Genomic DNA, 12217 nt, shown 5'->3' with positions numbered 1-12217 from the left:
CCTCAGTGACTTAGTGAGGCCCTTTGCAACTCAGTGAGATCCTGTTTAAAAGTAAAGATTAAAAAATAGGGCTGGGGGTGTAGTTTGGAGGTAGAATGCCCCTGGGTTCCATCCTCAGTACCAAGAAAAAAAAAAAAAAAAAGAATGAGGACAGAGTGGAAAGCTGCTTCCTACAGGAGGCAGATCTGCAGAGGGCTGGGCTGGGGGTATAGCTTGGTAAAGACCTGGGGAGTCTTGGTCCCTGTCCACGCCTCTTCCTCTGTGAGGCCTCCCCAGCCTTCCCCCTGGGCCTCGCTCTCCACTACAGCATTGGCCCTGCAGGGTGGCAATGGGTCAGGGCTGCCTGTGGGCGCACCCTGGCCTCTGCTCTGACTCCTCTGGGCAAAGTTGTGGAGGGGGAGGAGCTGGCCGGCTGGCCTCTCCACTTTGGATCCCTCCTTGACCCCGTCCTTTGCCCCTGTGCTCATGGGGCTGGGCTGTTGAGGCTGACTCAGGGTGCCCCCCTCCCCACCACCCAGCCTGGCTCCTGCCACACTGAGCTGTGGTCCAGCTAACTTCACCTGCCAAACCTAGGCCAGTAGAGCCAGACTGGTGCACACGCCAGGGAACAGTTGGGTGTGGAAGTGTTCTGGAGTATCCTGGGGCCAGACCAGGGCAGGGAGGTAGGGGAGGCTGGACACAGTCCCCTTTCCAGGCCGCCAGCATCCAGCCTTCCCCTGCCTGTGAGCCCCGAGCTTGGTCCTTTTACCTTTTTTTTTTTTCTCCCGGTACTGGAACCCAGGGGCTTTCTACCTCCAAGCTACACCCCCAGCTCTATTTTTTATTCTTTATTTTGAAACAGGGCCTCACTAAGTCGCTGAGGCTGGCTGCGAACCTGCAGTCCTCCAGTCTCAGCCTCCCGAATGCTGGGATGACAAGCGTGCGCCACCGCGCTGGGCTCTTTTGCCACTTTTTAAGCGACCCTCCTGGAAGGTGTTGTGCCTCTTCCCCAAGTTAGGGGCATGAGGTTCTGAGAAGGACACTGTTCACATTCTGCTCTCCAGCACACAGCACTCCCGGCTGGGTGGCAAGTGGGGCCATGACACCGTGCATGTACTATGGCACCTGACTCAAGGCTGGGGACGTGTGGGCACACTGGAAACCTCTCCTTGGGAATCAAGATCGCAGCACAGCAGCAGCGCTGGGCGTGCCCAGGACTTGCCCTACCTGTGGCTCAGGGGAGTTGGGGAGCAGGGCCCCGGGGGCAATGGAGGATGGCGTCCGGCTGCGGGCTCACACCATCTGCTCCTAAACCTCATCTCCAGGTGAGAAACCCACAGCTCTGAGGCAAGTGACCAGCCCAAGGGCACGTGCCCTCGTGACATGGGCCCGGCGCAGGACTTGAGTCCCCATCTCCTGTCCTGAGCTCTGGGTGACCCCCAGCAGGCCTCACCAGCAGCTCTGTCCAGAGGGCAGTCTCAGAGGTCACTCAGGAAAGCCAGTCGCCTGGCTTGCGTGACTCCCAGCACGTGCCAAGGGCGCGTCAGCCTGGCTTGCTGTCTGCTGTGGCCCCAGGGACCCGTACTCTGAGCAAGTTTCCCGGGGTTTAGTGGCAACTCTCACAAGGGGTGGGGAGCAGGGCCTGCTTCCTTGTTCTTGCCCCACATGGAGAGCAGGGGTGGGCATGGAAGTGGGGCCCTGGGGTCCCCACCCCAGCTGTGTGGCCTCAGGAACCCCCAGCCTTGCTGAACCTGTGTCCCAAGATAAGAGAGCAGCTTCCCAGGTCCTGGCCAGCTGGTTCTGGCCTCTCACGGAGCCATCCCTAAGCCCCCTCCACACCCCAGACATTTGGTCTTAATCACTCATGTTTTTGCAGTGATGGCTGGGGGTGTTGTCAGTGGCAGCTGGGCCTGAGCTGTCAGCCCGAGGCCCAGAGGCAAACAAGCCGTGACTCAGGCGGGGCACGGCGCCCGGGCGGAGGCGCCTGCTCCCCAGCATCACAGGCCGTGTCCCACCTCTGGCCTCGGCGCCCCGGCAGCAGCCAAAGCTGCTCTCCCCAGGCTCCCACAGCTGAGAGAATCGCCAGCTGCCCCACCCTCCAAGCCCCGAGGGCCGGCCCACGTAGATGACTGTAACTGGTCTCAAGGCAGAATGTTATACAAATGGGTTTATTTCTTGCTTTGCGATTCCACACAGAAGCTGCTGTGATACAAATGGACAGTCACTTGGCAGCGCCCCTCAGGTTCCGCAGTTGCCCAGCAGGTGTAGAACGCTCCGTGGCACACGGGCCACGTCCAGCTGACCGCCTGCGGGCACTTCCCTGGGCAGGCCCCGCTGCCCAGCCACACCGGGAAAGACAGCGCAGCCCAGTGATTGTGGTGGGGGAGCGCAACAATATGTTACTTTAAAAGAAAACCCGACTGGGTGTTTGCCTCGACTGCTTCCTAGGTCAGTGTAACAGTTGGAGACAGGATGTTTTTAGCACTGGCTGCCGCAGGCCTGCAGGTCGCGCCCGAGGCCCCCTGGGTGAGGGAGGGCTCCGGGTAGGGCCATGGCGGCACAGAGGGAGAGCAAGGCCGGGGCTCAGGCCTACACATATGAGGGTCCATGCACACAGAACAACTTGTCATATAAAATAGATGAATGGTATCTAGAAAAACCTCGATAAAATAGCCTATAAAAATATAAACTGTAGTGAAAATATACAAAAGTATTAACAGGTTCAACCCATGGAAACCCTTACATGGAAGAGCTGGGAACACCCCGGGAGGGACTGAGGAGGGAGCCCTGCCCAGCCTGTGCACGGTACCAGCAGGCTGGAGCTGTCCTTTGGGCTTCCCAGCCCCACGGCCTTGAGTCTCGGCCTCCAAGGCCCCCACGCAGGAGCCCGAGGCTGGGTGTTGAGCAAAGGTTCAGACGACCAGCAGCGTGAGGCAGCAGCCTGCCAGAAGGGGCACTCGCTGTGGAGGGTGCAGGGAGCGGGACCTCGGGACACCAGGGGGTCAGGGCGGGCCCCTCCTCTGCAGCAGGAGGGAGGGCAAAGTATTGGCTCAAACAGTGGGCCCTGCAGATCTGGAAGGAGTCAGCTGCATCCTGCCCCAACCTGGTACCAGGTCAAGGTGTTCAGCCGCAGCCCTCTGGACATTAAGCACTGCACCCCAGGGAGAACCTTCAACCAAGTGTCCCCAGACCGTTTCCTCGGGGATGTCTCTTGCTTGCGGCCTCACGCATGCCAGGCAAGCGCTCCACCACCACCGAGACACATCCCCAGCCGCACCAGGTGCTTGCGTGACGCATCTCTACAGGGCAAATGGGCAGAACAAGCCCATTCCGGAGGGAAGGATTCCTATCAGCAGCACAGCAGTTTGGGGTGCATCTGCCAGGGGGAAATTGGCTCTGAAACTAAAAACAGGGCAGCTGGCTGACCCATGGGGCCCAGCCCCAGCCCCACTATGCCTCCTCGGCACAGCAGTCCCCGAAGCTGACAGCACACCTCACAACGTGGTCCCCGGAATTGGCCCCAGCAACCAGAGAAGAGCAGTGAGACTGCAGCCCCCCACGCCAGGCAGCTATCCACAGGAAGTCAGGCCTCAAACAGCCACTCCAAAGGTGTGCACAGTGACAAAACACATGGCTGATGCCTGAAAAAAGAACAAAGCTTTTGGCTAAATACAGAGACCAGCTCCCACTCCACAGTAAGAAATTGTGCAGCTTAACTAAAGACAAGAGAAACCGAGCTCTGTCTGGTATGTTAAAATCACATTTCAGCCAGGCGTGGTGGCGCACCCTTGTAATCCCCGGCGGAGACAGGAGGATCGCACAGGTTCAAAGTCAGCCGCGCTGCCTTAAGAGACCCTGTTTCCATATAAAAATATAAAAATGGGTCTGGGAGTGTAGCCTGGAGGTAGAAGGGCTTCCAGGAACCCCAGTACCAAAAAAAAAAAAAAAAAAAAAAAAAAAATCACATTTCAGTCATGAAACTGCTAGAAGGTTGACAGTAAAAATAACAAAGAAGCCACAGTTATGGAAAAAAGCACTTCCAGAAACTGCATTACTTCCACTCTAAGTCTGAGTGTATTTATATCACCTAAGGATTATTTCTTTTTTTCTTTTGCGGTACTGGAGATGGAACCCAGGGCATTCTACGTCTACCTCCGAGCTACACCCCCAACCCTATGTTTTATTCTTTATTTTGAAACAGGGCCTCACTAAGTAGCTGAGGCTGGCTGTGAACCTGTGATCCTTCTGTGTCAGCCTCCCAAGCGCTGGGATTACAAGCGTGCTCCACCATGCCTGGCAACTAAGGATTATTATTATTTTTTTTTCAAGTAGCATAAAATACTACACTTAACATGTTTCTCTCGTGTCTGAGTAACACTGTGCTAGAAAACAGCCTCTCATGACACACACACTTCAGGGACAATCCACAGGGATTAAGAAAACTGACCTTCCCCGCTCAAAGCTGCGCTCCAGGCTTCCAACGGCAGTGCTCGGCGTCCCAGACACTGGCCAGGCAGCCTGACGCTGAGACCACAGGGATCCCATCTCCTTGCCAAGGCCCTGGGCGGCAGTGGGAGGGGCCTGTCTAGGAAAGGGATGCTGGCAGCAGGCCTCTCCTGCCTGCCTGCGGGCGGAGGAGACAAGAGCCGTGGCCACTCGGGAAGCTGAGGTTTGCCCGGAGAAGGGCTCGCCCGCGGAGCAACCCCAAAGCTGCGCCAGGGAGGCCTGCTTTGCAATTTCCTGGAACCCCATATCGGCCTCCTCAAGTCAACTCCCAAATGGAGAGAAGCACTTTCCACAGAAGCCCATGGAGGCACCCCAGGAACAGGGCAAGCTGGGGGACAGCCAGCAACCTGCAAACAGGCTGGTGATGAGGGAGGGGGCAGCCAGACCCGGGCAGGGCAAGAGCCGCCGCTGAAGGCCGCATGTCAGAAGGCAAAGGTGAGTCCAGGAGTAGGCAAGGTTGGGCTCAGAGCCACAGGTCCTTGGGCTTTCTATGGAAGCTGTTTGTGAACAAGGGATGTGCTTATTTTTCTAGAAGTCCCTCTTTTCACACTGACCTTCAGCTACTGGAAGCAGCCCCACTCTGAAGGCCTGTGTGTATCCTCCACAGAGCTGCCACTTAAAGACACAGGACTGCCTCCTAAGTACAAAAGAAAGAGCATGGGGAGAGGTCCAGCAAGGTATGGGTTTGGTAGGATGAGACCCAACACCACGGACAGGTGCTGTAAACAGGCTCTCAGGACAGCCAAGTGGTAAAGGCCTGGCGATTCACAAATCGGGCAGGTGTGATGTGGTACACACAGCTGAAGCCACGGCAGGAGGTGGTTGTAAACAGACGAGACCCCGCCCAGCCCCAAGTGGGAAATGACAAAATGTAGGCTGCTCTGGGATCTGCCCGGCAGGTTCCCAGAGGCCACCCACATTACATCCGGGCATTTGACGAGTAGAGCCGTCAGGTCCCTGCAGTTCACCCTGACATGCTTTGGTCGTGAAGGCAAGAAGCGCAGTGTCTGGGTGGAGTCCACTCAGGTGTCCTCCTCCTCGTCGCTGACCAGCTCGCCTTTGTCAGGGCTGCTGTCCCGCTCCCGCAGGAAGTCCTCACGGATGGCCTCCAGCTCCGTCAGCTCCAGCCGGACCTTCTCCAAGTGGTAGGTGCGCCGGTTGCGGATCTGGCGCAGGGGGAAGGGGTTCAGGTCCCCAAAGGAGATGCTGATCAGCTTCCTGACGGGACGGACAGACAACAGAGCATCAGCAGCACCCAGGCGAGTGCTCACGCTCAGTCCTAGCGAAGCCCAGAGGCTGCGGCAGGCTGGGAGGGCTGTGTCTCACTGAGCTGGGGTCACCTCCTGCAGACGCGCAGGGAGGCACAGTGGCTGAGGGGCACACCAGGAATGCCTGCCTGCACTGCCAGATTCCAGCTCTGGAGCGTGCGTGTGTGCACACGCACACACAGAGTCAAGCTGCTGATGCCCTCTGGCCCGCATCCTCGCCCACCACTGGAGGTAACAGGACTGCTGCCTCCCAGGGTGGGGGTCACTTGGCTCCCACTCACAGGTACCGAGAGCAGCACCTGAGGCTCGCTCGGTGACGCAAGTGCCGATGAATGCGAGTTCTCAGTGCGCGCACCAGGCCAGCCACGGGCAGGCTTTCAGAAAGACCCTATCCTGGAACCAGCCAGCGGGGCCCAAGCACACCCGGTGCTGACAGGCAGGCCGTGAGCAACCGGCCCGCGTCAACACAGTCCACGGACGTGTGCGGCTCGGGGTTTCACATCATCCCCATGTGTGGGCAGCAATTTACAGCAGAAGTTTCAAAGTTGTGATAGCCTGCCTCTAGCCACTGGTTGGTAGGTGAATAAAAATGGAGGTCTGCCAGTTGGACATGGTGACAGATGCTTGTAATCCCAGCATTTGGGAGGCTGAGACAGGAGGATTGAGGTTCACAGACACCTGAGCTACTACTTAGTGAGGCCCTTTGCAACTCAGTGGGACCCTATTTCAAAAAATAAAGAATAGGAGCCGGGCATGGTGGCCCATACTTGTAATCCCAGCATTTGGGAGGCTGAGACAGGAGGATCCCGGTTTGCGGACAGCCTCAGCTACTTAGTGAGGCCTTCTGCAACTTAGTGTTTCAAAATAAGGAATAAGAAACAGGGCTGGGGGTATAGCTCAGAGGTAGAATGCCTCTGGGTCCCATCCCAAGTACTGAAAAAAAAAAAAAAAGAATAAAATATAGGGCTGGGAGTGTAGCTTGGAGGTAGAATGCCCCTGGGTTCCATCCCCAGAATGTATGTATGTATGTGTGTGTATGTGTGTACGCCTACGTGTGTGCATATATGTGTGTATGTATTATGTATGTATATGTGTGTGTGCGTGTGTATGTATGTGTGTACATGTATGTATGAAGGAATGAATGGAGGTCAGCCCCCGGCTCTCCAGCGCCCGGCTCTGCCATGCTGCTCCCTGGCACACAAGGGTGGCATGGAGAGGCCTCCTACCCCGCCTTGCTCCTGCCAGGCCCTGCCTTGCTTCAGGCTCCCAGGTGCGGGCAGAGCAGCAGTGGAAGAGCCATGTCACAGGCGACCCCGCAGGAGCAGGACAGCTGCTCCCGAGGCTCAGCCTGCGACGCTGACCGCAGCTGCGCAGGCTTGGAACACGCAGCCCTGAGCACTGCTTCCTTTTGTATTTAAAATGCCTATTCCTCAGATATGCCTGGCTTGAATGCAGAGGGCAGTCCTGCAAGTGAGAGATTTGTGGGGGGGGGCACTGGAGATTAAGCCCGGGGCATTATTACCTCCGAGGTACACCCTCAGCCCTCCTTCAGCCCTATTTTATTTTTATACTGAAACAGAGTCTCCATAGGTTGCTGAGAGTCTCACTACCTTGCTGAGGCTGTCCTCGAACCTATGCTGTCTCAGCCTCCAAAGTACTGGGATCACCGGCATGCACCCGCTTCACCCCACTCCCTTTTCCTGCAGAACTGGTGCTCCGTGGAACTAGTGTGGGCAGCTTGTCAAAGCCCGGGGGCTCCGGTGCGGATGGGGCAGGGCGCCTGCAGTGATCCTGTCCACAAGCATCACTGTTTGGGAACTCTGCATCTGGAGTTCCCAGCTCTCAAGTGGAAACGGCACCAAGAACCACTCACAAGGTGGCGCTGCGGAGCGCGCAGCGCAAGCAGGCGGTGGCTGGAAGGGCCAGTGCTGCCGGGCAGGGCTGGGCAGGACCCTCTTTAAAACCCAAATTGCTCTCAACACAGCTCCCGTGTTGGCACAAGGGCTTTATTCAGTGCCACTCTTAGAACTAGTGTGAGATCAGCAAAGCTTTTTCAGGCTCACCCAGGGCTAGCATCAGTCTTCAGGCAAATATTCTCAAGTTATCTTTTCTTATAAAACCAGGTCACTATAGTGTAGGTTACTAACAAGCCCAAAAGTATTTAATTATTGTTATTATGATGCTAAAAATTGAACCTGGGAGCATTCTACCTCTGAGCTATACCCGCCCTTATTTTATTTGTTATTTTAAAACAGGGTCTTGCTAGGTTGCTGAGACTCTATGTTGCTGAGGCTCGCCTCAAACCTGCAACCCCCCGTCTCAGCCTCCCAAGTATTACAGGAAGGTATTACATGCCTATGCCACTGTGTCAAGCTGACTGAAACCATTTAAAAACCCAATTTCCTAAGTGAAATATTCTTTTTTTTGTGTGTGGTACTGGAGTTCCTAGAAACCCTTCTACCTCCAGACTACACTCCCAGACCTATTTTCTATACTTTTTTAAAATTTGGAAACAGGGTCTCCCAAGCCAGCACAGCTGGCTTCAAACCTGCGCGATCCTCCTGTCTCCGCCTCCCAAGCGCGGGGATTACAAGCGTGTGCCACCACGCCCGGCCTAAGTAAAATATTCTAATAGTAGCGATGACCCCCAGGAAGCCTCAGCCATCCCTTCTGCTGTGCTTATCGACCTCGGTGGCCAGGGCCAGAGCAGCCACCAACTGTGGTCCAGGGGGCGTGGGGACAAGGGCAGCCCAGGACAGGAAGTAACTATGTGGCCAGGGCACGTGGCACTTGGCTGCCCGAGCAAGAACACAGGCTTCCTCCAAGTCCACCTCCTCTTCCACATAATCCGATCTGCTCCCCCTCCATCTCTGGGGTCCCTCTCCCAGCCGCCACCTTTCTCCCTGTATTCAGAATCACTACCCTCTCCTCGGTCAGTGGCTAATCCTGCCCCTGTCTGACAAGCCCTTCTCTTGCCCACCCTCAAGCTGCCCCACACTCTGCATGAAGCGTCAGTCCTGAGCACAGCCACGAAGCCACGCACAAAGGCGAGGACCTGCTGAGCCACTGCATGCTTTTCTAACACACCTGCTGTGTGCTAACCCCACCTGCCCCAGCCAGGCATGCTTCTCCTCGCTGCTACTCCCTGCAGGGCTCTCGCCAGCCTGGGCCTCCTGCTCTCCTGTTCACCGCAGGAGGCCTCTTCACCCCGCAAGGTCTTCGTGTTCACGGCCACGCACCTGTCACCCGTGCCTGCCACGGGCCCTGCCCCACAGCAGACAATCAGCAGGTGCGTGTACACATGAGAGACTACGGCTTCTAGTTATTGGGATTTATGTTCACGGGACACAGGATAAAACCACCTTCATCTCTGTTCCTCTCTAGTTTGTGGAAGGCCAGCCTCTTCCCACTTCTTTTCTCTGGAAGGAAACTCCCTCTCCCACTCAGCGCCTGGGGCGGCCGAGTCTGAAGACGGCAGGGCCGCCCTGCTCCCTGGCCTGGAGAGCCCCGGACTCACCTGGCGTCGAGGACGGTGCGAGTGAAGTAGCGGAGATACTTGAATATGGACATGGAGTCCTGCAGCTTTAGGATCTCCTCTTCCTTGTATTTAAAAAGTGCCAGAGCAAAACGGAAAATGACCTGTGGGAGGACGGGGGTCTGTAAGTGGAGACAGTACAGCTCCCGGGGCTGCAGGCTCCCTGGGCCTGAGGACGCCTCCCAGACCCCGCCCTGCAGCAGACACCGTCCTGAGGGTCGATTCCCACAGTCTGGCCCACGGCCCGCCTTGCTCTCTCCTTCCCCCTCTCCCCTCCCACTCCCTTTCTCCTCTTCTCTTTTTTCTTTAAATTTTTTGGTACTGGAGATTGAGCCTGGGTGCATGCTGCCCTCAGCCTTTTCTTATTTTTTTTCAAATGGGTCTAAGTTGCTGAGGGCCTCGCTAAGTTGCTAAGGCTGGCCTTAAACCTGGATCCTCCTGCCTTAGCCTCCTAAGTACTAGGATTACCGGCATGTGCCATTACACCTGGCTGCCAAAGTCCTTTCTTAAAGGAAAATAAACTTTCTCGTCATTCTCAACAATTTGGTCCAAACCAAAAATCTCCCTGTGAAGTAAGCAGACCGCTGTGGAATCCTTTCATATTTAGTGACCACTTCTAGTCAATAAAGAACCTGGAACCAAAAATCATTTATTTTGTGGGTCTGGGGGTAGAACTCAGGGGCATTTGACCTCTGAGCTACACCCCCTGCCCTATTTTTTGTTCTTTTATTTGAAACAGGGTCTCACTAAGTTGTGGAGGGCCTCGCTAAGTAGCCAAGGCTGTCCACGAACCACGATCCTCCTGTCTCAGCCTCCAGAATGCTGGGATTACAAGTGTGTGCCACCATGCCCGGCTTCAAAAATCATTTTTATTTAAAAATTTTTTTCTTTGTCATACTAGGGCTTGAACCCAGGGACATTCTACCTCCAAGCTATACCTCCAGCCCCTTTTATTTTTTGTTTTGAAACAGGATCTCACTAAGTTGCTGAAGCTGGCTTCAAACCTGTGATCCCCCTGCCTTAGCTTCTCAACTACTGGGATTCCAGGCATCCTCCACTATGCCTGGCCTAGAAGTCATTCTGAAATAAATCAAAAGCAGTATTTTTGATTCTGAAATCTTGGGATGTTCAACCTCCAGAGGCAGTTCCCACTCAACTAGTGAACTAGGAATTACTGACTTCTGAACCAACTGGATGAGAATCAGCTATTTTTACTGATTTGTTTTTAGAGTGCTATGTTTAGCTGGGGAAATGGGCTCTTGGTGGTCTTACAAATTGAAGCAAGAGAACAGGAACAACCTAAGTGTCCAACATTGGGGGCTGTCACATTAATCATTTCTGGCTCATCTGTGCAAGGAAATACTACACAGGGTTACAAAAGAATATAAATAAGCCAAGTGTGGTGGTGCACGCTTGTAACAGTACTTCGGAGGCTGACACAGGAGCATCACAGATTCGTGGCCAGCCTCTGCAATTTAGTGAGGCCCTAGACAACTTAGTGAGACCTTGTTTCAAAATAAAGAATAAAAAATAGGGCTGGGGGTATAGCTTGGAGGGAGAATGCCCCTGGGTTCCACCCCCAGTACTGCAAAAGAGAGAAAGAAAGAAAGGAAGGAAGGAAGGAAGGAAGGAAGGAAGGAAGGAAGGAAGGAAGGAAAGAGTGAATATAAGTTAGAGATATATGTCCTGATAGGGAACTGTCTTTAAGGTATGGTAACTTTTTTATTTTTTTTGGTGGTACTGGGGATGGAACCCTTCTACTTCTGGGCTACACTCCCAGACCTATTTTTATATTTTTATTTGGAAACAGGGTCTCTTAAGCCAGTGAGGCTGGCTTTGAACCTGCGCGATCCTCCTGTCTCTGCCTCCTAAGCATGGGGATTACAAGTGTGTGCCACCACGCTTGGCAAGGTATGGTAACTTTAAAAAATATTTTAGATATGCATAAAGTACCTTAAGAAGGATATATATATATATAGCCGGGCGTGGTGGCGCACGCTTGTAATCCCCGCGCTTGGAGGCAGAGACAGGAGAATCGCGCAGGTTCGAAGCCAGCTGCCCGCGCTGGCTTAGGAGACCCTGTTTCCAAATAAAAATGTAAAAATAGGTCTGGGAGTGTAGCCCGGAGGTAGAATGGCTTCCAGGAACCCCAGTACCACACACACACACACACAAAAAAAGAAGGATATATAGTAAATTGAGAACAGATACCAGGAGACTGGGGAGGAGACAGGTCATCTTTGCACTGGTATCCTTAGTTATATGCTTTAAGTTCAATATGTTAATGTACTACTTATTCAAAAACTGATTTTTAAAAGCACGCAACAGCCTAGAAGGAAGGCTTGTGGTCTGTAAGCCTCTGAAGCTGGGTCCAAGCGTGTGCCCCTAGTTCTCTCTTATGAGATCTCTGGGCCTCCACCTCACCATGTAATGGAGATACCACCACGGCCGTCTGACGGGAGTGCTCTGCCGCTCGGCCACATGCAGGATGCAGACTGTGTTGGTGTACTCGTCTCAGCCTCCCATGCCCTGGGATTAGAGATGTGCCATGGCACCCAGCTCCAGGTCACCCCTGTGTGTGGTAACCTCAGGAGCTCCAGGTGGACCAGCCACTCTGCTACCACCGACACTGCCTGTCCCACAACCATCAAGTGCGTCTTTCTGAGAACAGCCGAGCTCAGCAAACCCACCTTTGGTCCCTCATAAAGGAAAGAGTCCCATATTTTAAAGAGGATGTCACTAACAACGCTGTCTACAAACACCACCAGGAACCAGTTGAATGTGATGAGGGTGTAGTCGACTTTGTACTGTTCAAAGTGGGCGTGCAATCGAGGCAGCTTCTCGCTCATGAGGTCTCTGAACACCCGCTGGTCCACCTGAACAGGAAACAGAGCAGAGGGGTCTGGGGTCGGTCAGCGCAAACGAGGCC

The 12217-nt window shown here is 54.5% G+C and overlaps 1 protein-coding gene across 2 annotated transcripts in view; it reads right to left on the bottom strand.

The window, feature by feature from the left end:
• Positions 1–5507: 5507 nt before the first annotated feature.
• TBC1D2B (TBC1 domain family member 2B) overlaps positions 5508–12217 on the bottom strand; it is a gene marked incomplete at both ends in the record, with an annotated part of 70663 nt that continues 63953 nt past the window's right edge. The window contains 3 exons of one of the 2 annotated variants that reach the window (XM_080691804.1): positions 5508–5703; positions 9271–9392; positions 11979–12164. In XM_080691804.1, coding sequence (XP_080547930.1) covers positions 5508–5703; positions 9271–9392; positions 11979–12164 — 504 coding nt within the window. The remainder of the gene's footprint in view (positions 5704–9270; positions 9393–11978; positions 12165–12217) is intronic. The other variant, XM_080691805.1, reaches the window with a different exon arrangement.

This window comes from Muscardinus avellanarius, assembly GCF_963383645.1.
Source record: "Muscardinus avellanarius genome assembly, chromosome: 3".
Classification (NCBI taxonomy): Eukaryota; Metazoa; Chordata; class Mammalia; order Rodentia; family Gliridae; genus Muscardinus; species Muscardinus avellanarius.
The sequence above is the reverse complement of the archived record's forward strand: the minus strand, read 5'-3'. Positions and strand labels throughout refer to the sequence as shown.